The sequence below is a fragment of the Suricata suricatta genome, chromosome 1, assembly GCF_006229205.1.
Source record: "Suricata suricatta isolate VVHF042 chromosome 1, meerkat_22Aug2017_6uvM2_HiC, whole genome shotgun sequence".
NCBI classification, from domain to species: domain Eukaryota; kingdom Metazoa; phylum Chordata; class Mammalia; order Carnivora; family Herpestidae; genus Suricata; species Suricata suricatta.
This window is the reverse complement of record NC_043700.1, coordinates 99473752-99500540: the sequence shown is the minus strand read 5'-3', so window position 1 is coordinate 99500540 and position 26789 is coordinate 99473752. Positions and strand designations below refer to the sequence as shown.

Genomic DNA, 26789 nt, shown 5'->3' with positions numbered 1-26789 from the left:
AGCAGGGCTATTGCTGGGTCATAAGGGAGTTCTATGGATAGTTTTTTGAGGAACCTCCACACTGTTTTCCAGAGCGGCTGCACCAGTTTACATTCCCACCAACAGTGTAGAGGGTGCCCGTCTCTCCACACCCTCGCCAGCATCCATAGTCTCTTGATTTGTTCATTTTAGCCACTCTGACTGGTGTGAGGTGGTATCTCAGTGTGGTTTTGATTTGTGTTTCCCTGATGATGAGTGATGTTGAGCATCATTTCATGTGCCTGTAGGCCATCTGGATGTCCTCTTTGGAGAGGTGTCTGTTTATGTCTTCTGCCCATTTCTTCACTGGGTTATTTGTTTTGTGGGTGTGGAGTTTGGTGAGTTCCTTGTAGATTTTGGATACTAGCCCTTTATCTGATATGTCATTTGCAACTATCTTTTCCCATTCCATCGGTTGCCTATTAGTTGTCTTGATTGTTTCCTTTGCAGTGCAGAAGCTTTTGATCTTGATAAGGTCCCAGTAGTTCATTGTTGCTTTCAATTCCCTTGCCTTTGGGGATGTGTTGAGTCGGAAATTGCTGCGGTTGAGGTCAAGGAGGTTGTTTCCTACTTTCTCCTCGAGGGTTTTGATGGTTTCCTGTCTCACACTCAGGTCTTTCAGCCATTTTGAGTTTATTTTTGTGTATGGTGTAAGAAAATGGTCTAGTTTCATTCTTCTGCATGTTGCTGTCCAGTTCTCCCAGCACCACCTGCTAAAGAGGCAGTCTTTTTTCCATCGGATACTCTTTCCTGCTTTGTCAAAAATTAATTGGCTGTACATTTGTGGGTCCAGTTCTGGGTTCTTTATTCTATTTCATTAGTCTATGTGTCTGTTTTTGTGCCAATACCATACTGTCTTGATGATGACAGCTTTCTAGTAGAGGCTAAAGTCTGGGATTATGATGCCTCCCATTTTGGTTTTCTTCTTCAATACGACTTTGACTATTTGGGATCTTTTATGGTTCCAAATTTTAAGATTGTTTGCTCTAGCTTTCAGAATAATGCTGGTACAATTTTTATTGGGATTGCTTTGACTGTGTGGATTGTTTGGGGTCGTATTGACATTTAAACAATGTTTATTCTTCTGATCCATGAGCATGAAATGTGTTTCCATTTCTTTGTGTCTTCTTCAATTTCTTTTATAAGTTTTCTCTAGTTTTCATAGTACAGGTCTTTTACATCTTTGGTTAGGTTTACTCCTAGGTATTTTATGGGTTTTGGTGCAATTGTGAATGGGATCAGTTTCTTGATTTCTGTTTCTGTTGCTTCCTTATTGGTGTATAAAAATGCAACCAATTTCTGTACATTGATTTTGTACCCTGCAACTTTGCTGAATTCATGGATCCGTTCTAGTAGGCTTCTGGTGGAGTTGGTCAAGTTTTCCATGTAGAGTATCATGTCATCTGCGAAAAGTGAAAGTTTGACTTCATCTTTGCCAATTCTGATGCCTTTTATTTTCTTCCGTTGTCTGATTTCTGATGCTAGGACTTCCAGCACTATGTTAAACAACAGTGGTGAGAGTGGACATCCCTGTCGTGTTCCTGATCTCAGGGGGAAAGCTCTCAGTTTTTCCCCATTGAGGATGATATTAGTTGCGGGCTTTTCATAAATGGCTTTTATGATGTTTAAGTACGTTCTTCTATCCCAACTTTCTCGAGGGTTTTTATTAAGGATGCTGTATTTTGTCAAATGCTTTTTCTGCATCTATTGACAGGATCATATAGTTTTTATCTTTTCTTTTGTTAATGTGATGTATCATATTGATTGATTTGCAATATTAAACTGGCCCTGTAACCCAGGAATGAATTCACTTGATCATGGTGAGTAATTCTTTTTATATGCTGTTGAATTCAGTTTGCCAATACCTTGCTGTGAAGTTTTGCATCCATATTTATCAGGGATATTGGCCTATTATTACTCTTTTTTTGTTTTTTTGTTTTTTTAGTTTTTGTTTTGGCTAGGTCTCTGGTTTGGGAATCAAACTGATGCTGGCTTCATAGAATGAGTCTGAAAGCTTTTCTTCCATTTCTATTTTTTTGAACAGCTTGAGAAGAATGGTTATTGACTCTGATTTAAATGTCTGGTAGAATTTCTCAGGAAAGCTATCTGGTCCAGGGCTCTTATTCGTTGGGAGATTTTTGAAAACTGATTCAATTTCTTCACTAGTTATGGGTCTGTTCACATTTTCTACTTCTTCCTGTTTGAATTTCGGTAGTGCATGTGTGTTTAGGAACTTGTCCATTTCTTCTAGGTTGTCCAGTTTGTTGACATATGATTTTTCATAGTATTCTCTGATAAATGCTTGTATTTCTGAGGGATTTGTTGTAATAAATCCATTTTCATTCATGATTTTTTCTATTTAGGTGCTCTTTTTTTTTTTTTTTTTCAAAAAACCAACTCTTAGTTTCATTGATCTGTTCAATCATTAGTGTGTTTTTGTTTGTTTGTTTGTTTGGGATTCTATATTGTTTATTTCTACCCTGATCTTTATTATTTCTCTTCTTCTGCTGGGCTTGGGGTGTTCTTGCTGCTCTGCTTCTAGTTCCTTTAGGTGTGCTGTTAGATTTTGTATTTGGGCTTTTTCTAGTTTCTTGAGATAGGCCTGAATTGCAATGTATTCTCCTCTTAGTACTGCCTTTGCTGCATCCCAAAGAGTTTGGATTGTTTGTATTTTAATTTTCATTTGTTTCCATTTTTTTTTAATTTCTTCTCTAATTGCCTGGTTAACCTATTCGTTCTTTCATAGGGTATTCTTTAACCTCCATGTTTTGGAGGTTTTCCAGACTTTTTCTGTGATTGCTTTCAAATTTCATAGCATTGCAATCTGAATGTGTGCATGGTATGATCTCAATTCTTTTATATTTATGGAAGGCTGCTTTATGACCCAGTATGTGATCTATCTTGGAGAATGTGCCATGTGCACACGAGAAGATAATGAATTCCATAGCTTTGGTATGTAGAGTTCTAAATATATCTGTCAAGTCCTTCTGGTCAAATGTGTCATTCAGGTCCATTGTTTCTTTAGTTATTTTCTGTCAGGTTGATCTATCCATTGCTATAAGTGGGGTATTAAAGTCCCCTGCAATTAGCACATTCTTACCAATAACATTGCTTATGTTTGTGATTGTTTTATATATTTGAGTGCTTCCAAATTAGGTGCATAGACATTTATAATTGTTAGCTTTTCCTGATGGATAGACCCTGTAATTATTATATAATGCCCTTATTCATCTCTTTTTATTGCCTTTGCTTTAAAGTCCAGTTTGTCTGATATAAGTATGGCTACTCTAGCTTTCTTTTGACTTCCAGTAGCATGATAGATATTTCTCCATCCCCTCACTTTCTTTTTTTTTTTTCAGATTTTTATTTTTTATTTTTTATTTTTTTTTACAATGAAAACTCATTATTTCATTTTGAAAAGTTAGATTGGATACATAAATTTCATTATTCATTAAATAATTAGTGACTCCACATATATTTCTTTTGTAGACCAATCAGTTATATAACGATTTTAAAAATTTTTAATTTCAATATGACAAAAATACCTAAAATTACCTTACTTGGTCTTTTAAACTTTGTGCACTGTGGCTAGAGTACATTATACCATTTAAAACAATGTTATATATAGTAAAAATTTATGGTGAATATAAACTTCTCATTTATTTTTTTTTCCAAAATAAACTTAGATTGTATTGCAGTTTCACTTAACAGTATATAAAATGCACTGCTAGGGATTTACCCAAGGGATACAGAAGTGCTGATGCATAGGAGCACATGTACCCCAATGTTCATAGCAGCAATGTCAACAATAGCCAAAACATGGAAAAAGCCTAAATGTCCATCACCTGATGAGTGGATCAAGAAGATGTGGTATATATATACAATGGAGTACTACATGGCAATGAGAAAGAATGAAATATGGCCATTTGTAGGAAAGTGGATGGACCTTGAGGGTGTCATGCTAAGCGAAATAAGTCAGGCAGAGAAGGACAGATACCATATGTTTCCACTCATAGGTCTAACAGGAAATTTTCAGAATGATCTAGCTTCAAGAAAAGCAAGCAGTGAGTAGTGCTTAAGAAAAATTGATTCAGTATCTAATGGATAGTTGATACCTGTCACAACACATCCCCTCACTTTCAATCTGAATGTGTCCTCAGGTCTAAAATGTGTCTTTTGTAGACAGCAAATAGATGGGTCTTGTTTCTTATCCATTCTGATACCCTCTGTCTTTTGATTTGAGCATTTAGTCCATTTATATTCAGTGTTATTATTGAAAGATGGGTTTAGAGTCATTGTGTTCTCTGTAGGATTCATGACTGTAGTGGTGTTTCAGGTACTTTGTGTTCCTTGCAACATTTCCCTCATAGAGTCCCCCTTAGCATCTCTTGTAGAGATGGTTTAGTGGTGATGAATCCCTTCAGTTTTTGTTTGTTTAGAAAAACCTTTATCTCTCCTTCTATTCTTAATGACAGGCTTGCTGGATAAAGGATTCTTGGCTGCATATTTTTTCTGTTCATCACATTGAAGATTTCCTGCCATTCCTTTCCGGTCTGCCAAGTTTCAGTAGATAGGTCTGCTACTACCCTGATATATGTACCTTTGTATGTTAAGGCCGATTTACCCCTACCTGCTTTCAGAATTCTCTCTTTATTCTTATATTTTGCCAGTTTCACTATCATATGTCATGTAGAAGATCGATTTAAGTTACATCTGAGGGGGGTTCTCTGTGCCTCTTGGATTTCAATGTCTGTTTCCTTCCCCAGGTTGGGAAATTCTCAGCTATGATTTGTTCAAGTACCTCTTCACCCCCTTTCTCTCTCTTCTTCTTCTTCTTCTTATGGAATTCCTATGATATGGATATTGTTCCATTTGATTGTATCACTCAGTTCTTGAATTCTCCTTTTGTACATCTGAATCAATTTATCTCTCTTTTTCTCAGCTTCCTCTTTTTCTATAATTTTATCTTGTAATTCACCTATTCTCTCTGCCTCTTCAACTGCACAGTGGCCCCCTCTATTTTATTTTGCACCTCATTTACAGCATTTTTTTAATTCATCATAACTATTTTTAAGATCCAGTATCTTTGCAGCAATGGAGTCTCTGCTGTCTTCAATGCCTTTTTCAAGCCTAGCAATTAGTTTTATGACTATTGTTCTAAATTCTTGTTCAGTTACGTTGCTTATATCTGTTTTGATCAATTCTTTAGCCGTTACCTTTCCTGGAATTTCTTTGGAGGAGAGTTATTCCATTTCATCATTTTGGCTAGTTTTCTGTCTCCTGTAAGTTTTAAAAGCTTGTTATGTACTCTGTACCTGTGAGTACTGCTATATTAAAGGAGGCTCATACACTGGCCAGGGCATGGCCATTCAGGAAGTGCTTTTTGAAGAGTGTCCCTTGGTCTCTTTTGTGACTTTTGTTATTTTATTTCCCTACTTGTAGTGATGTTTTGGACTCTCCACATATATGCTTTGGTTTGTACCTTGAAGTAGCCCTATAAGGCTGTCTTCCTAGTAGACTCTGTCTCCTTTCCTCCCAGACTCTTGGGGTTCAGAGTCCTTTGGTTTCAGTCTTTCTTTGTTTGAGAGATGCAGGCGGGAAGTATGGAGCCCCCTACTTCTTCATTATGTTTTTTTTCAGTATTTTCTAAACAAAGGAGTGTTGCTTTAGGAGAATTTCTCTCATGTCAGCATTTGGGATATAACAGAGTTGGGAGAAATAAAAGTGAAGAGATCATTTAGGAATCTATTAGAGTGGTTCAGGAAAAAAAAGTACTATGGCCTAACTCTTACACATTGTCAGTAGGAATGTAAATTGTTACAATTTCTTTGGAAAGCAATTTGGCAATATTTATCAATATTATAAAGGCACATGTGTCAATTTAAATATATATCAATTACAAAGGCATATATACCTATCAGTATTACAAAAAAAGAGAAATATACACACACACACACACACACACACACACACACACACTTGCTTTTGTATACACAGAATATTGCTGGAAAAACACATATACTGGTGCTAGTGACTTCTTGGTAAAAGAACTGAGTGGCTGAAGGACAGAAGTAAGAATATGTTTCACTGTGTGCCTTTTTGCACCTTTAGAATTTTATATGATGCAATATTACATATCCAAAATAAGTTTTTTATTAAGTTTTTACTTTAATTCCAGTGTACTTAATGTAGTGTTATATTGTTTTCAGATGTACAATATAGTGACTCAAGAATTCTATACAGCACTCATCATGATAAGTTACTGTTTAATATCCATCATCTGTTTTTCACGCATCCCCCCAACATCTCCCCTCTGGTGACCATAAGTATGTTCTCTATAGGTAAGGGTCTTTATCTTGATTTCTCTCTCTCTCTCTCTTTTTTGCTTCACTCATTTGCTTTGTTTCTTAAATTCCACTATGAGTGAAATAATATGGTATTTGTCTTTCTTTGATTGATTAATTTCACTTAGCACTATCCTCTCTAGCTCCATCCATGTTGTTGCAAATGGCAATATTTCATTCTTTATGGTTCACTAATATTCCTTTTTTTATATATACCACTTCTGCTTTATCCATTCATCTATCAGTGGATACTTGAGCTGCTTCCATAAATTTGCAATTGTAAATAATGCTACAATAAACAGAGGGGTACGTGTATCCCTTCAAATTAGTGTTTTATATTTTGGAGGTAAATATTCAGTAATGCAATTACTGGATCAGAGGATAGTTCAATTTTTAACTTTTTGGGGAGCCTCCACAGTGTTTTTTTTACAGTGGCTGCACCAGTCTGCACTCCCACCAAGAGTGCAAGAGGGTTGCTATTTCACCACATCCTTGCCAACACTTGTTAATTGTGTTTGTGATTTTAGCCTGATGGGTGTGAAATAATATCTCATTGTCGTTTTGACTTATATTTCCCTGATGATGAGTGATATTGAACATCTTCTCATATGTCTGCTGGCCATGTGGATATCCAACATATTCTGGATACTAACCCTTTATCAGAGATATCCTATCCCACTCAGTAGGCTGTCTTTAAGTTTTGTTGATTGTTTCCTTTTCTGTGCAGAAACTTTTTATTCTGATGTAGTCCCAATAGTTTATTTTTGCTTTTGTTTCCTTTGCCTTAGGAGACATATCTAAAAAAATGTTGCTAAGTTCCACATCAGATCAAAATAAGTTTTAAAAGCAATGAGGCCTAAGGTCTGTGGTAGCCATAGGGTTCAAGAGACAAACTTTTATAAAAGAAAAATATGGATATATAAAAACAGAAATGTGTGGAAAGCCTAGAACTGAATAGTATTGCAACATGTATTGTTATAGCATGAAGAAGAGAACCATTGGTTTGTGAACATTAAGCAGAAAGAGAATTTAAGAAATCATGTGTTACAGCCTGAGCCTTTGGGGAATATAATTATTATCCCAATGTTACAGATGAGGCACCTAAACACCTGGCAGTTTATTGCCTCACCCAAAATAACACAAATGAGTGTCATAGAAGAGTTCTAGTAAACTTAAATGGAATAAGGATTTAGAGAAGTAGAGAAAATTCCCTCCATAGCTGGGACAGGAGAATCCTGTCCTCCTCCATTCTCCCCATTTACCCATGTGTCCTCTCTAACAGGGCGAACTTTCTTATTCAGCAGGTACTGCTCCCTTGACATTGGTATTAAAAGGGATCATTTATTAAAAAAAACCCTTGGATTTCTTTCAAAAATTCGAATGTGTCCAAAGCTTCCTTTATTGTAATAGTAATAATAATAATAATAATAATAATAATAATATGCAAGCAAATATTTTTGGAATTTTTCCTTAAGTCACTATGAAAATGTTGACCTTTAGTAGAAGACTGGATCTACACTTCAGACTTCAAACCCTCATGAGTCACCTTGAACCTGTTAGGTTCAGTTTTGGGGAGTTGCTACTATCTACAAGTGTTGCCAGTTTTAGTAGGGAAACATTTATAAACTCCAGTTCTTTTTTTATTTGTTTTTATTTTTTGTTTAATTTTTGGGTGTTTTTTTGTTATTTTTTCATTATAGATTATTGTCACATTGGCTCAGTGCTCATTCCAACAAGTGCCCTCCTCCACGCCCATCACCCATTTTCTCCTCTCCCCCACCCCCATCAAACCATCAGATTATTCTCAGTATTTAAGACTCTCTTATGGAGGGGAAGAGGAAAAAATAATCAAGAAGAGGGAGGGAGGCAAACCATAAACTCCAGTTCTTTTTAAACAAGCAAGTGTATACTTAGTTCCTAAGAATATTAACTTTTTAAAAAAATGTAATTCCTCATTACATAACAGTATTACTTATAGATTGGTTTATCTATAAGTGAATTCTTTTAAAGGACTTCTGTCTTAAAGCAAGAATTACAAATCATAAACCAAATGTGGGGCTCCTATTACAAAAAACTTTTTGAGGGGCTCCTGGGTGGCTCATTCAGTTAAGCATCAGACTTCAGCTCAGGTCATGACCTCACAGTTCATGAGTTTGAGCCCCATGTCCGGCTCTGTGGTGACAGCTCGGAGCCTGGAGTCTGCTTCAAATTCTATGTCTTCTCTCTCTCGGCCCTTCCGTTGTTTGTGCTCTGTCTCTCTCAAAAATAAATACATATTTAAGAAAATTTAAAACAATAAAATAAAATTTGCTTTTTGAAATAGATATCTGGTTTAGTTGAAATCTTCGGTGGCCTTTTCACCTTTTATCCCTAGCATTAGAAACCTTTAGCATGGTCTCGTTCTCACCACACTGAAATAGCTCCTCCAGCTGCCAGCAGCTTTGGCAAAGGGTAACCTCTAGCTGTGCTGACTCATAAAGGTTTGGAATCTTTAGTATTTCTAGTTTTTCCCCATCTTTTTGGAAATGCACTTTTCAGTATCTTACCTTTAATTATTATACAGTACCTCAGCTGACTCTTTTTTCTGGGTCGGTCATCTCCTTATCCCTTCAAAGCCCTGAAATAACTATTTTGCTAATATTGCCTTGTGCCAAACTTTATTTTTTAAATGTCATTTTTCAACCAAAACAATAAGATATGGCTTGTATAGGGTTCAGTCAACTTCTACTATTTTCTATTTTCCCTCTACTTACAGGTATAGATATTTGCATGACTGCTAATATCTAGTGATTGTTTATTCTTTGCAGTGTTTGTTATTTGTGTCTTTACTGTCTACAAAAAACTCCCATACAAAATTGATAGCCCCCCAAATCTTTCAATATTTTACAATTCACTTTATTAAAGGGGCCATCTTAAATAAATAGAAATTTTTAGGGGCACCTGGGTGGCTCAGCCGGTTAAGCATCTGACTTCGGCTCAGGTCATGATCTCAGTTTGTGAGTTTGAGCCCCACGATGGGCTCTGTGCTGACAGCTTGGAGCCTGGAGCCTGGAGCCTGCATCAGATTCTGTGTCTCCTTCTCTCTCTGCCCCTCCCATACTTGTGCTTGGTTTCTCAAAAATAAATAAATGTAAAAAAATTTTTTAAAAAGAAAGAAAATTTTAAGTGGTCTTGAATATTTAGTAACTTGACAACTATTAGTCACTAGATCTGAAAATCTAGATTTTCTTTTACCAACCAGCGTAATTTGGTTTTGTCAGCAAACACAATTCCTTGAAACCACTTGATGAGGAAGCTGACTCTGTGATTACCTAAATTTAATTCATTCACCTCTGAGCCCAAATCAGATTTTAATGTGGGTTCATTACTTGAAAGAGGTTGTTTGTTTGTTTTCAGTTAAATTAAACACGTTTAGGGAGCTTTAATTTCATGTTCCCTATATATCTTCATTATGCTAAGAAGACAGTGCTTTAAAACAAAGAAACAATGTTTTCTACCAAAAAAAGCACATATGTTTTCATTGCAAAATTGAATATTACCTCTGTGCAACAGTGTTGCTTAAATAAGGTTTTCTCTTAATTAGTCAATTTTAAATCTATCGTAAGCTATTGCCGTGTTCATTACCCTGTCCCTTCCTGGGTCTCCTAGAACAAGAGCAGCTGTCGTCTGGCTCCAAGTAACTGTAACAGGCTAACGTAGAGACAATACCCGAACCGTACGTCTCAGGTACACAGTGCCAAATTAGTCAAAACTTGGTGGTCTGAGAGTTGCAGGTGCTCTTGTGACATGCCAACATTTGTTCAGCAGCTAAGGTAACGACAATGAATTAAACCAATAGAATTACTTCTCCTGGCACCTAGCAGAAATGTTACTTGACCGTCAATCATTAGCTTGTAATAAAAGGGCTGAATTTGCAGCTCTACATGTATTGCCAGAAAAATTAAGTGAGAGACATAAATGTGATGAAGAGACAAATGATCCACACTAAATTGATTTAAATTACATTGACCTCATCAGTGTACTTTTGAAACTTGCCCCTAATTGAGAGCAATTGATTTACCCTTCCAGATTTCCTTTAAAGCCTATCAGATCCTCAATTCAAAATGTTAAGAGGCCTTTGTCAAATTGTTTTGCAATTGAGCTTTCCTTTGGGTTTTTAAATGATGACTAAGCTACAAGCCAGGGAGAAAAACAGTACTCAATGAATTTCAGCCTTAGAAATGAAAGTGACATCTTTTTTTCTCCTGCTGGACAAGGTGATAAAACTAATGAAAGTAATTTTTAACCTAAAACAGTTGTAATAGCACAAAAATATGAAAGGTATGAGGCATAAAGTGAGCTGTGAGCAGAACCACAGTGCAAAAATGTCAAATGTTTCACGCACATCCAGGATTAAATGGTCAAGTTCCTTGAAGTTAAGGATAATTTGTGGGAAGGAGTTTTGGAAAGACATGCTGTGCGGTGAGCACAATCCCCACCACCCTCTATCCGCGAGAGCAGAGAGGTGAATGACAGCACTGCTGCCCATCTCAGCTTTGGTGCGAGGGTCCCTGGAACCATCAGAAAGCTTGGTATGTGTTCCCTACACAAGAGGGTCACATTAGGCTTCTGTTTGCCTCTAGACTGGTAAAACTGAAGCATGAGACAGAGTTTGGCTAAAATGGTCTGTGTCAGAAGAGGAGGGGCCATATCTGGGAAATATGTGCCCCTATTCCCAAGTCAGGCCAAAGGCCCCTAAATCCTAAGCCCAGATGTGTAGTTCTTAGTTAGAATGTTACCCTGGAATCCATTTAAAAGGGTCCTGCTCGGGATGCCTGCATGGCTCAGTCAGTTAAGCATCCAACTTTCAGTTTGGCTCAGGTCATGATCCAAGGGTGATGGGATCATGCCCTGTGTTGTGCTCTGTGCTGAACATGGAACCTGCTTAGATTCTCTCCCCCTCTCTATCTCTGTCCCTTAACCCTGTGTGTGCTCTCTCTCTCTAAAAATAGTAGTAGTAGTAGTAGTAGTAGTAGTAGTAGTAGTAGTAGTAGTAAAGAGGTACTGCAAAAAAGGACTCCTGAGGAAGGACTGGGGAATGCACCAGCCCAGAAAAGGAAATTGCACTGGTGAGGCCTGGAAGGAGTGTCTCCACAGACCTCAGATGTCCTTAAACATATGTCATCGTTTGACACTACACGTCAAGTAATAATTCCCTGTGTTATCCTGCTTCCTTCGTCTTCATGTTCCAAACACTAGGGGATCAGAAACCTCTGTAAGCAAGATGAAGAATGAAATCGCCCACTGGAGAAGAATCAATAAGCCTCTCATCCCAGACTCTCTTACAGAGAAAGAATAGCCTCTGGGTAGATGGTGAACCTGGGGCAATTTTGGCTTCTTTCTTTTAATTTTTAAATATTTTTCATTCTCCAATTTTTTACATTAAACATATGATTTTTAACAGGAGAAAGACTACCATAATGAGGTGGTCTTCATTTGCTTCAACAAACATTGAAGGTAATCAATTATGCAATTAAATTAAGTTTAACAGACATTTCTCTAATGAACCATGCATCTAACTGTAGACATAAAGAAGATAATAACATGGTCGCTGCTAGTGGTAAGCTCACAGTTTAGCCAGAGTAACATAAACAAGCCAAAACAACTTATCTCAGTAGTTATTATAGGACAGAATAAGATACATTAGAATATACAAAAGAGAGGTCACCTAAAACTGGGAATGCCATGAATTAGAAAGAGACAAAAGGGTATTCCAGGTAGGTAGAAGAAACATATACAAATGCACAGAGGCATTTGTTGGAATAGAAAGTAAAAGAAGGCAAGCAGAACGATAGGAAGAGAGAAAAGAAGGGAGGGGCTAGATCATGTTGGACTCCTAAAGCATTAAGGGCACAGACTCTAGAGCCAGACTATACAGTATGGTAGCCACTAGCTACATGTGACTATTATACACATGAAATGTGGCTATGCCAAAATGAGACACTTGCAAGCATAAAAATAGCATAGCAGGTTTTGAAGACTTAGTACTAAAAAATGCCAAAATCTCATTAATAATTTTTAAGTTGATTACATGCTGAAATCTGGGTGGTTGGGTGCTAGAGATCCAGCCATGATGAAACAAATGAGGTCTCCGCTCTCCTAGAACTTAGTTACACTTTACTATGAACATATAATGAATTCAAGTTAGCCGTGTTTAAAGTGAGATGGATATGGGATATTTGGGTATAAATGTTAACTAGAAACTTAAATGCTTGTGGATAAAATTTAGGACAAATATATGAATGGTACTTAGAGATTTGTTCTTTGTTCACAGCAAAGAACAAAACCCTAAGAAACACTAGCAACTCAAGGAGAACATGAGAAAGAGTTTTCAGGGAAGGAAATAGTAAAGAAAAAATAGGAGAAAACAGTTTCAAAAAAGCCAAGAAGGGAGAAAAACTTAAGTGTCATCAAGTGGAGCACTGCCAAATGCAGCAGGTTGATAAAGACTACTGAGGAGCCATAGGATGATGTAACTTGGAGGCCATTGCTCATCTTTGACAAGTAGAGTAACGAGGACAAAAACCAGATTGGAAGAGGAAACTGATGAGTAAAGACAGTACTTAAACACTACTGCACTGTAGAACTTGACTAGGATGGACAGTCGTTAGAAAAGATAAGCACTCAAGAGAGAGCCTGAGATAAAAGGAAATTACAGCCTGTTTTCAGGTATTAGGGAGGGATCAGTAGAGAGAATTAAAAATAGAGGGAAACCTGGTTTAGTCGGTTAGTGTCCAACTCTTTTTCTTTTAATATTTATTTATTTTTGAGAGAGAGAGAGATATCAAGTGAGTGAGCACACAAGTCGGGGAAGGGCAGAGAGAGAGGGAACCACAGAATCTGACGAAGGCTTCAGGTTCCAAGCTGTCAGCACACAGCCTGACACAGGGCTCGAATCCACATACTGTGAGATCATGACCTGAGCTAAAGTTGGATGCATAACCAACTGAGCCATCTAGGCACCCCTAAGCATTTGAGTCTTGATTTTGGCTCAGACCATGATTTCAAGGTTCATGAGTTTGAGCCCCACATTGGGCTCTGCACTGACAGCATGGAGCCTACTTGGGATTCGTCTCTCCCTTTCTCTTTGTGCCTCTCTCTCTCTCTCTCTTTCTTCTCCCTCCCTCCTTCTCTCTCAAAAATAAATAAATAAGCATTTATGTAAATGAGATCTCTTGGGAGTTTAAGTAGATGGGGTGAAAAGTACTGGGAGATATATTAGTCTTAAATTCAAAATAAAACACCTCTTCCTGACCATGATGGCAACATAGGTCATTCCTGACTTACTCCCTTTATAAGAACAACTAACATCTACTCATGAGCAAGATACCATAGAGAGGACCCTAAAACATGGTGGTGAGGCTAAAGCACAGCCTTGACCTTAGGGACCAAGACAGAATGCATTAGAAGGTTAAGAGAAATGACTATATACTGACCACATTGCTCCTCCCCCAGAACAGCATAGCATCACACAGCGATGTCTTTCCTGACCCTTCAATTCCCCTAATGGGAGAAGAGAACTGAGAGATGACAATCAACCTCCCCAAGCATTGTGGGTCACTCTATGAGAGCTCCTACTCTTATTTTATAGCATGGGAACTGCAGGAGAATCTTCAGGGCCCAGCCATTGGGAATCTGGTTGTGCTGGAAAAGTGGAAATGAACTTGCAACCACCAGCACACAAACCTTGGCCAACCAAGTCCATACCTACAGCACCCAAGTAGTAACACCAACCAACAGCTTTGCTCATATTCAAAACCAAGTTGGGGGCATACTCTGACCAGAGAATTTGGCGGAGGGGAGCAGACCTGACTGATTCACATCTTCAAACGAGGAGTTCTGCCAGCTCTAGAGCCTGGTTTACCCACCCCCCAGGCAAAGTGCTGAGTCACAACTTCACTTGCTGTGAAGGGTGCCTTCTAGCCCAATCTGACCAAGAAGTTGGTGAAACTCCTGAAAGCTGTGTGGCCAGCGGTACTTGAGCCAAGAGGTGGGAGCGCTAAGAGAAACACCTCCAGAGCAAAGCCAGCACCAGACATGAAGATTTCTCATGCTATGCACAAGCAAGGAGACTAATTCATACCCATAGCTGAGGATGTCTCCTTACCCTTCCAACTAGGCAGTCTGTTTGGGAAACTGAGAGTAGCCAAGGGGCTCCCACCCAGGCAAGGCACTGAGACATAGCCCAACACACTGTGGAGAGTACCTTCCAGCCCCATCTGACCAGAAGGGCTAAAACAAATACCTGAAAGCCCTGAGGCCCACTGACACTCCAACCAAGAGAAGCACAGACAAAGCCAACAGTTTGCAGGGCAAAACCAGTGGCCCCATTTAGTTGGGGAACTTGGACTGCAGGTTAGCTTAAGTTATGACAACAAAGAGCTTTACCAGTTTTAGAACTGTTTATTCCACTGCTCCCATTCTAGGAATTCAATTTATAGCTCCACTCATTGCTAAATAAAGCCTTCAGCCTGTCTGACCAGAGAACCTAACCAGAGCACACAGGAGGCTGTATAGCCCATTCAACAGCCCTGTGTACAGTGGAATTGGAACAGAGAGCACAGCCTATGGCTTACCTGGTCTACAGAGGAAAACTGGTACTTTAACCAGACCAGGGAATTCTATACACGCTCAGGCCTGATTTGGGCCCCCAAACAATAACGTATATAGGCCCTGGGACCTGGCCTGCTGCCCTACCAGGGCAGAGATGCTATGTCACAGCCCTGTCCACTACTGAATGTAGTCACCTGTCCTGACCAAGTAAACCTAGTGAATATGACCAGAGAATTTAGGCAACTGCAGTCCCCATCTTACAGCCTTACTTGGATATGGAAATAAGCCACTAAGTGTGTAGCCTGCTTAAGATTCTCCCTCTCCCTCTCTCGAAAGAAAGAAAGAAAGGAAGGAAGAAAGAAAGGAAGAAAGAAAGAAAAGGAAGAAAAAGAAAGTAAATAAGAAAAAGAAAGAAAAAAGATAAGAAAAGAAAGAGTCCAGCAGTACTATCCAACTGTTCCAGCTAGTGGTACAACCCCCCATCCCCATCCTCAAAGCTTGAACAGTTGCCTCACCCATAAGTAGATTATAATAACAGGCCCCACCTTTCCAAAAACATTATGAGCAAACATACCCAGAAACCCAAACTGAGCTGGCTAGTTAAGAACTGTCTCTGCCAGATCAAACTATAAAGTCTAGAAGAGGAGTCCCATTACTCAAATGCACAGCTAGAGTGTAAGGAATCAAGGATCATGAAAAATCAGGAAATCATGACACCACCTAGAAAAAGAAAGAAAGGAAGGAAGGAAGCAAGCAAGCTCCAATAACTGACCCTATGAACTGTCAGAAAGAGAATTCGGAATAATCCTTTTATCCTTAGTGAACTATAAGAAAACACAGGCAACTACACAAAATTGGGAAAACAATACATGAACAAAATGAGAAGTTTGACAAGAAAATAGTAACCATCAAAATAAAAGAGAGAAAGAAACTCTAGAGTTGAAAAATACAATAACTGGACTGAATAATTTATTGAAGTTTCAAAATAGACTCACAGAAGAAAAAATTAGCAACTTGAAATATAGGACATTGGAAATTAGCCAGAGAGGGAAAGAAAGAAAGAGAGAGAAAGAGAGAGAGAGAGAGAGAGAGAGAGAGAGAGAGAAGAAAGAAAGGGAGAGAGAAAGAAAGAAAGAGAAAATCTATGGGAATTATAGAACACAATGAAAAGGAACAATATTTATACTATGGGAATTCCAGAAAGAGAAGAAAAAAAGTAAAGGAACAGAAAATATATTTAAAATAATAATGGCTAAAAACTTCCCAAAAATGGGAAGAGGAATGAATATCCAAATCTATGAGGCCCAAGGATCCCAAATAGGTTGAACCTGAATAGATATATACTAAAACACATTATAATTAAATTGCCAAAAGTCAGAGACAAAGAAAGAATTTTAAAAGCAACAAATTCAAGTGGAATTTATCCCTGTGAAGCAAGGATAGTTGGACATATGCAAATCAATTAATGATCCATCACAGTAATAGAATAAAAGAAATATATGATTATCTCAATAGATACAGTAAAGGCCCTTGACAAAATTCGACATCCATTCATGTTAAAAACTCTAAACAAATTAGGCACAAAAGGAACATATCTCATCATAATAATATCTCAACATAATAATACATACTAAAAAGACATGTATAACAGGCCCACAGCTAACATCATATTCAGTGGTAAAATGATGAAATTTTTCCTCTAAGATCAGAAACAAGAAAAGAATGCTCATTCTCACCACTCCAATCTGACATAGTACTAGAAGTCCTTGCTAGAGCGATAGGCTAGGAAAAGAAATGAAAAGTATCAGAATTGGAAAGAAAGAGGTATAATTGTCTCTATTTATAGGTGACATGATTTTATATAGAGAAAACCCCAAAGACTCATTCAACAAAACTTTTAGATATAATCAGTGAATTCAGTAAAGTTGCAAGAAATAGAATTAATATACAAAAATCAGTAGCACTTCTGTACTCTAACCACAAAATTTCTGAAGAAATGAAATCAATCATATTTATAATAGCATCAAAAAAATAAAATACTTAAGAGTAAATTTAACTAATGAGGTGAAAGTACTCTATGCTGAAAATTCCAAGACATTCATGAAAGAAATCAAAGATGACACAAATAAGTAAAAAGATATCCTATGTTCATGGATTAGAAGAATGAATGTTGTTAAAATATCAATACTACTGAAAGCCATCTATAGATTAAAAGCAATTCCTATCAAAATTTCAATGGCATTTTTTACAGAGTAAAAAAAAAAAAAGAATTCCTGGGGTGCCTGGGTGGCCCAGTCAGTTAAGTGTCTGACTTCGGCTCAGGTCATGATCTCATGGTTCGTGGGTTCAAGCCCCGCATCAGACTCTGTGCTGACCACTAGCTCAGAGCCTGGAGCCTGTCTTCAGATCCTGTGACTCCTTCTCTCTCTGACCCTCCCCTGCTCACGTTGTCTCTCTCTCTGTCTCTCAAAAATAAATAAAAACCTTAAAAATTAAAAAAAAAAAAAGAATTCCTAAAATTTACTGGGAATCACAAAACCCCTAAATAACCAAAGAAATCCTGAAAAAGAAGAAGAAAGTAGGAGGTATCATTCTTCCTGACTTCAGGCTATATATAAAAGCTATGGTCATCAAAGCAGTATGGCACTGGCATAAAAACAGGCAAATAGAGCAATAGAACAGAATAGACAGCCCAGAAATAAAGCATATAGAGACAACTAATATTTCACAAGGGAGCCAAGAATACTCAATAAAGATAGTCTATTCAAAAAATGATGCTGGAATAATTGAATATTTACATATAAAAGAATGAAACTGGACCTATTTCTTTTTTACCATTCACAACAATTAACCCAAAATGGTTTAAGATTTAAATGTAAGACCTGAAACCATGAAACTTGTGTAGAAAACATAGGAACAAAGTTCCTTGACATGGGTCATGGTAATTAGTTTTTTAGATAGGACACCTAAAGCATAAACAATAAAATAAAAAAATAAACTGGTGGGACTACATCAACTAAAAAGCTTCTGCACAGCAAAAGAAGCCAAATAAAGAGAAAGACAACCTACTGAATGGGAAAAAAATATTTGCAAACTATATATCTAATAAGGAGTGAAAATTCAAAGCATATAAAGAATTCATACAACTCAATAGAAAACAAAATAAATTAAATTTGTTTAAATTTAAAACAAATTAAATTAATTAAAGATGGACAAAGGACCTGAACAAGCATGTTTCCAAAGAAGATATATGGAAGGCTCATGGGTAAATGAAAAGATTCTAACATCCACAGTTATTAGGGAAATGCAAATCAGAGCCACAATGAGATATCACCTCATGCCTGTTAGAATGGCTATTATCAAAAGAATAAGCGATAGGAAATGCTGGCATAGATGTTGAGAAAAGGGATTGTAAATATGTACAACTATTATGGAAAACAGTATGAGTAATCCTCAAAAAATTGAAAACAGAACTGCCATATGATCTATCAATTCCACTTCTGGGAATATATAAAAAGGAAATGAAACATTAACTTGAAAATATATCTGTGCCCCCATGTGCATAGCAGCATTATTTACAATAGTGAAGGCATGGAAACCGCCTAAGTGTACATCGATGGACAAATGGATAAAGAAGTTGTAATACATACAAACACTGGAATATTATTCAGCCATAAAAAGGGGGAATCCTACTATCGGTGACAACATAGATAGATATTGAAGGGATCATGCTAGATGAAACAAGTCAGATAAAGACAAATACAGTATGATCTCACTTATATGTAGTGTCTAAAAACAAAAACAATCTCGTAGGGGAAGAAAAAAGATCAGATTTATAGTTAGCAGAGGACCAGACCGAGACTGCGGGAAAGAAAACTGGAGAAAGGTGATCAAAAGTACAAACTTCCAGTTATAAAAGAAAGAAATATTAAGCATGTACAACATGATGACTAGAGGCAACACTGCTGTATGATATATTAAAAAAAATTGTTGAGAGTACGTCCTCAGTTTTTCATCAAAAGAAAACTTTTTCCGTTTAATTCTTTTCCTTTTTATTTTCTTTATATTGTATCTGTAAGAAGATGTATGTTAGCAGAACTTATTGTGATAATCATTTCACAATATATGTAAATCAATACTCCTCAAACATATAATAATGTATACCAATCATTTCTCAATAAAACTGGGAAAAAAGACAAATATATATATGAAGAACACTAGAAAGTTAAAAGAGTTCCTGCCTGATGACCATCACTCCCTGTTAATAATGAAATCATTAACTTGGGAGATTAACGAGTGTAAAAATTAAGCAGACCCCAAGAGAAGGATGAGAGATTGAGGCAGCTGCCGAAGGGAACTGAAGACGAGGAATTAGCAGAACACCCAGAAGTATGGAAGCAGACTGGTGGGGGCCTGGGCGGCTCAGTCGGTTAAGCATCTGATTCTTGGTGTCAGCTCAGGGCATGATCTCACGGTTTCGTGAGTTCGAGCCCTGCATTGGGCTCTGTCCCGTCTCCCTCTCTTTCTATGCCCCTCCCTGCTCGCTCACTCTCCCTCCCCCCCTTTTCTCTCAAAAATAAACATTTAAAATATTTTTAAAAAAGAAAGATTCATTGAGATTGAGAAATATGTGCTTCTGTGATACGAAAAGCTCTCATTATGTGGTATTTCTCTAGGGTGCTGAACACTCCATATGAGGAATGAAGAAATTGATAGAACTGAATGAAAAACTGATATAAAGTCTCCGATTTGTAGAACGCTGAAGGCAAAAAGATGATTTGGGAATCTGAAGGTGATAGTGGGAGAGAAGTTCAGATTGTTAGCCACAGAATCTTGCCTGCTAGAGGAAGGGATCAGACGGGTGTTGACAGATGGAGAAAAAATAAGAGAATTAAGATACTAGAGGTATAGATAAGGTTGATTTACTGCTGGAAGGAAGCTATAAATGGGAAATGATGTTCCTCCAAAATATTAATAATATATCAATAACAACAATATGTAGCTATAATTTATAAGCAATCACTATGTGTCAAGCAGCACTTTGAATGTTTTCTTTTATTACACTTAATTATCACAACAACACTGTGAGGCAGTTACTATTTTATACCTTTTTTTTTCTACTTTTAGATAAGTAAGTTAAAGTATTAAGAGTTTAAATGACTTGCTAAAATCAAAGAGCCAGTAGGTAGCAGAATCGACTTTCTTAACCAATGTGCAGGCCAAAGTCAAAGACCTAAAAGTTTATTTACAAAGGAAGTTTCACAGGAAACAGAAGCAAGAGGGTGGTAAAGTAAGTGAAGACTGGAGGTAGAGTTCAGGGAGAGGACTACAGAGCAGATGGGAATAAAGTTAGAAGAGACATGCATAAATCATTGAGGAGACCCACAGTTTGAATGGTGCTAAGGAATTACTAGAATGAACGGCACTGAAAAAAAAACTAACCTACATTTCCCAATTTTACAACTAAGATGATTGTTGCCAACTCAAGGTGCATACATAGGCCGTTCAGAGAATAAGGCTGAAAGGACCCGTGTCAGTTCCAAGGAATTTAACAATCTAGTTACAAATAAAACTTTTTTTTTTTGTTTTGGTTTTTTTTTTTCTTTCGGGTTTGTTTGTTTGTTTGTTTGTTTTAGGAATAATACAAGCCAGAGTAAGAAAAGGGCAGAAAGACTACATGGCAGTGCTCTGGAGCTCAAATTTTTATAAGCTTGAATTTGCCTAAAGAGAGCTAAAAAGGTAGAGGCAACAGACTAGATATACAGAACTGAGCTAAGTAGGAAAGGGTGATGAATATTCCAGAAAGAAGAAAGTGTATAAACAAGCCACGAAGGGTGGAGTGTCCAGGGAAGCACTGGAAGCAGTAAGCAAGACAAGCTGACAGGTGCCCTGGGAACAGAATGAGGACACAAGATAAGATTGAAGAGGTAACCGAGGACCATGTTGTCACTAAGGATGACATCCTGAGTTTTATTTAATGCAGAAGGCAATGAGGAACTATTTGAGGATTGAAATTGGGAAATTCTAGGAGTTTTAGGCCCAGAGCATGAATAGAATAGCTTTCTAATCAGGTTTTTGTTTTGCTTTTTTACTTATTTTCCAGAAAGAGACGTGCTTACATAATGGAGTGTAATCTTGACAGTGGTAGGACTCATATGGTTTTCATGATAACGAAAATGAAACTTCCAGAGATTGATCACTCCTTTATAAAAATAAACTGTTTTCCCCTAAATAAGTTAATTACAGTACACTTGTCCTCTGCCACAGAACCTTTTAAATGCTATGAAATAAAAATGAATATGAAAGGCAAGTTTTTTTTAATGTTTTATTTATTTTTGAGACAGACACAGAGCATGAGTGGGGAGGGGCAGAGAGAGAGGGAGACACAGAATCTGAAGCAGGCTCCAGGCTCTGAGCTGTCAGCACAGAGCCTGACGCGGGGCTTGAACCCACGGACTGTGAGATCATGACCTGAGTCGAAGTCAGAGGCTTAACCAACTGAGCCACCCAGGTGCCCCAAAAGGCAGTTTTTTAAGTAGAGAAGTTATAAGGTAATATGCATCTGAGAGGTACATATGGAAATGGAAAAGAATTTTGCTTTGGTTAAAAAATAATAAAATAAACACAGGTTGGAACGGGAATTAGGAATCAATTACACATGTCTATATGGACCAGATCTTTTTATAAATTAATTTTCTGTGCATCTCCATACATATGTCAACAGTACAGAAACCCTGAAGAGGCCAAGGGCACTTACCAGTTGTTCTTTGTGCTAGGGACACTTATAACTCTAGGATGTCAAAATACATATATGGACTTAACAAGGCATATTTGTGCTTAAAATGTATTCAAAATGTATTCAAAAGGACCACCACAGAAAAGCCAATGGCTTTTGGTGAATGACTTTTCTATGGGAATAAACAATAGGACTGGCCAGTTTTCCTCGTTACATTTCATTGGTACACGCATCAAGACAACTAGGGATGATTCTCTGAAATGCAGGTAGCAGGGCACCCTCCAGACCTAGCAAATCAGCATCACTGAGTGTAAGGTCTGATGACCTGAACTTTGACAAACTTCCTGGGTAATCTGTTACAAATGTTCAGGCTTTTTAATCTTTGGTCACCAGGAAGAACATCAGAACAAAACAAAACAAAACAAAACTGCTTGAGCGAAGAAGAGAAATGGGAGACAGACTTTTTTCACTATAAATTCCTTTGTGCTTTTTGAATTCTTAATTTTTCACAAACAACACTTAACAAGATGATCATCCTACTTATATTTGCACACCCAGAACCAGGCAAAGTATCTGGAAGTAGGATAAGAAAATGTTCATGGATGAGGTCATAAATGGCATAGTTTATAATAAATAAGTAACACATTTTACACCCGTTTCCTCTCCTTTCCCCCTGAGCTTCTCTAAAGAAACATGACTGCATTGCCAACTGCTTTTGCACCGAGACCCATGTTTTGCTCCTTATTCTTCTTGGTAGTGATTCATGTATCTCCAATACCCGGCTGGAACTTACTAGATTCACATGGTTGAGGCTGGGAAGTATAGATAAAGCTTCCCCCATTTTTCTCTTAGCCACGCTTTTACAAATGATATCTGTTTGCTCTCTCATGAATACCAGTGCATATGATATTTGGCATTTACCTTTGCCTTTTATAGAAAAATAATCATAGTAAGTATGTTGTTATAGATGTCTGTGTATCAGGCTAGAAAGAATTGTCTTCATCTGTTAGATAAACTATATACCTTTGGCAGAGTTTCCTATGAGTTGAGTTTTAAGTAGCTAATTAGTCTTTTTGGTAACAACTAATTACTTACAGTATGCATGTAGCAAAAACTGTTGTAGAAATGTAATTGTAACTTCTTTGACATTTTTTTTATTGGGTCCTGCATGTATAATAAAGATAACTATTTTGATACATTTATCCTTTTAAAAAAGGCAAACAAATAAATTCTTAGTTCTAAAGCACTCAAAGTTAGAAAGGCCTCCTTTTCAGGGAAAGGTAATATCTATTTTCCCTGAACTGGTAACCCTTTCAAGCTTCTTCGTGTCTTTCTATTCCATGCAGAAACAGTTGCCAAGAAATAAAGTGCAGATACAGTTGTCTTAGGTCAGAACAGGAATAAGAAAGATATACTGTCTAGATAGCAAGCTAATTATTTTACCAAAGTATTATCACTACATGTCCTTTCTCACTAGCCCCGTTGTTTGCTGTGCGCATCTTCCTAAGTGAACATTAATGAAGATGACCTGGAGAGGCTACATGTTCATCAAGAGACATAGAATATCCCATGTACGGAGAGAATACACACACACACACACACACACACACACACACGTTTATTTTATGTCCTGACCCTTTAGAGCCTTGTCTTTCTTAGAAGAACAAAACAAACCCCAGGCTTGCGTCCCAAGTCTAACCGTGTTGGAGGGAACACACATCACGAAACCACCACTCTAAAATAGTCGTTTTGCTTATGGTGCATTTTGCATTATGGTAAAGTAGATATACAAAAACAGCACTGAAAACCTAAGGACGTTTCCCTGACTGGTAGCTAAGTGGCTTTTCTTTTATAGGATTAAGTTCAACACTTTATAAGTATGACCTTAACTCTTGCCAACTTTCAGTAAAAGCAATGTCATTAACTCATTCTGAATTGCCTGTGTTTTTACCAGAAAGGACAGCATTGTTTTTTTCTGGGGCGCCTGGGTACTCAATCAGTTGAGTGTCTGACTACAGCTCAGGTCATGGTCTCATGGTTGGTGGGTTTGAGCCCCACACTGCACTCTGTACGGACAGCTGAGAACCTGGATACGGCTTCAGATTCTGTCTCTCTCCCTCTGCCCCTCTCCCCTCACGTTCTCTCTCTGTCTCTCTCTCTCTGTCTCTCTCAAAAATAAATATACATTAAAAAAAGAAAAAGTAGCATTTTTTACCTTCTATACTCATATAGGTAAAAAAAATGATACTCTGCTTTATATGTCACAGAATAAAATGTTTTCTGGGTTGAAAAGTAAGTTCAAATGGAGGTCAAATGCTTTGGTACCACAAAGTCACACGGCATCTCCAATTTTCCCATTTTATGCCCAATGCAGATGTTATTCAAGTGAAATATAGACACATAGATTATTGATAAATATATCTCACATAAATAAAGCAAAAATTTGAACTAGTGGCTAACTGGGTTAATATATGTAATATATATTATAAATAATATGATTATTATATATATTATATATATGATATTGTAATAAAATTTTTCCTTTAATAGTGAGCTTGAAATATCATTTTGCTATTGTTGTTGAGCTGTACTGCAAAGTATGTTTTTTAATACAAATAATGAGAGACTGCCTCTAAGAAACATTAGAAAAGAACTTCCAAATGTAACCATCATTTTCTTAAATCTCTCAATAACTGACTTTTGTACATTTTGCAGAAAAGTAAGAGAAACAAAAGTCATCAAATTGAAGCTCCTATAAAAATAACCAGAAAGTTAAACTTTATGTCTCATTTTTCAGAAATATTCAAAATGGTAATAAAAGTCTTACTTATTAATTTCATGACAGTGTCAGTCTTCTGATAGCTATTTAAAGTCACCCTCAAAGTATTTTGTTTGTGAAAGTTCTAAGGTTTAATATATGTTCAGGCAGAGTGAATAGAAATACAATTAAATATTCTTGATCACAGTTGAAGCTTTTCATATGAAAGCCAGCAGGACTTACTCTATAGACTAAAGGATATCAGTGTTTCCTCTTATTTATAGTTCTAACTAATTAGATTTTTTTCCTGATTAATTGTATCCAATCTTAATATAACCATTCTCTCATCTCTGCTACTTTACCTCAATAAATTTTCTTGAATATTTCTTTCAGTCTCTAATGAATGAACCTATTATATTCATTTTTATGATGATTATAATAACTATTACTATTCATTCACATGACACTATACATTTTAGGAAAGTACTATTATCACATGAATTGCTTTTATGATCTTTTTTATAGCAGCATAAATGAGACAATGGTTTCTTTGCCATTGAAAATCTCATACAGAATTATTTCCATTTGTCAACACTTCACCAACAAAAACTATTTGTATTCACTTGAAGTAGTGGCTTTTAAAAAGCCCCTTCTACATTCCAGACAAATTTAATCAAACCTAAAGAATTTACATTTATTTTATTATAAAGAAAATACCGTGATTTTGTTTTCAATGCATGGATTCAATCTAGGTCAGCTGCTTCCATAGGAAGAGTTGATTTTATCTAGCCAAACATTGAAAACTTGCCTTAAAGGAGGCATTTGATGCTGGAAATAGTACCTCCAATGAATAAGGAAAAGGGCTTGAGAGTATTATTGATGGAAAATAGTTAATGCTTATTTTAGTTAAAATTCAGTCCCTAGTCCTCTGTAATAATGTCCTCTAATAAATACAAATCAGAAGATATTCATTTAATGCTGATATTGGTGATACATTGATTATATTCTTTAACTTGAAGTGCTACATTAGAAGCCAAATCAAGTAGATTGAAATTATAAAATTCCAACCTCCAGAGATTCTGCTGCCACAAATTATGATGAATAGGTAACATAACATGAAGCCATTATGTGTGAGCATCTAGGACATTATTCAGCATCAAACTAATTGCACCAACATGGATATATGGCAATTGGACTCATTTTTTATTATGAAATATGTTAAAATCTCAGAAAAGAGTGTTCACTTCTTACTAATAACACATCCTCTAATATGCATTAATATAAAGAGAGTATCCTGGACATGTCCACAATGCCAAAATGTGTCATGAATTGAAACCCTGTGCAAAGACTAATTGGAAATAGCATTTCTATGATTGTACTGCCCCCCCCAGGGTTGAAATAAATTGTATTTACACTGAAGTTCATTTGCCTTTTTCAGATCAGCATTTTCATGACACATCTGTCAAACTATGGGAATGACCGACTAGGACTATATACCTTTGTTAATCTGGCCAACTTTGTGCAGACCTGGACCAATCTGCGACTTCAGACCCTGCCTCCAGCCCAGCTGGCTCACAAGTATTTTGAGCTCTTTCCAGATCAAAAAGACCCTCTCTGGCAGGTAATACTGGTTCAATAATTGGTATAATTAAGTAATCACATAAACATATCTTGGAAGTTTATATAATCCAAATCTGAAAAGTAAAGGCATCTGTGGGGGTGGGGGGAATACATTTTGGAAATGTTAGTAGAGCTGAGAAACTACTTCTTTAATTGCATTTTTGTATTATTGCTTTGTAGGGGGCCAAATTCTCTGTTCCTATGCCCATTAGAAATTACAAAATTCTAAAAGCCGTGGGGGGGGGGGAGGTCAGTGGATGCCATGTTTTCGATCAAGAGTGAGGGATGATTTGCAGACTACGACTGGCTGAAAAGAGTAGAAGAATGGTAAATGGGCTGTATGCTAGGCAAGTAGCCGCTAGTATACCTAGAGCACATCCTTATATGGCCAATGACTAAATGACACCAGAGGGATAGGGAAAAAGAGTTCAGAACTGACGTCTGCTTTCTGAACCACGGGGTACACAGCAGCTGCAGAATATGGGCAGCTTTCAAAAGTATAAGTTGGGAATTGCTTTGGATATAGGAACGTGTTTGATGGCAAAATTACTGAGCTTTTTAAGAAAAAATTACACAAACATGGCATATTCAAACTGTTTCAGGAGGACCCAGATTTCAGAGCATACATTCTCATGTGTCCTAGAATTGCAGGAACATACCTGGAACTTAAAGGGCCTATTCCATATTCTGGGGAAAGTAATAATATTAGCAAATAATTGTG

The 26789-nt window shown here is 37.0% G+C and overlaps 1 protein-coding gene across 1 annotated transcript in view; it reads left to right on the top strand.

Annotated features, from left to right (window-relative positions):
* The window catches only part of NDST3 (N-deacetylase and N-sulfotransferase 3), a 162694-nt gene that overhangs the window by 102900 nt on the left and 33005 nt on the right, over positions 1-26789 (top strand). Inside the window, 1 exon segment of the mRNA XM_029941596.1 lies at positions 25887-26069. Coding sequence (XP_029797456.1) covers positions 25887-26069 — 183 coding nt within the window.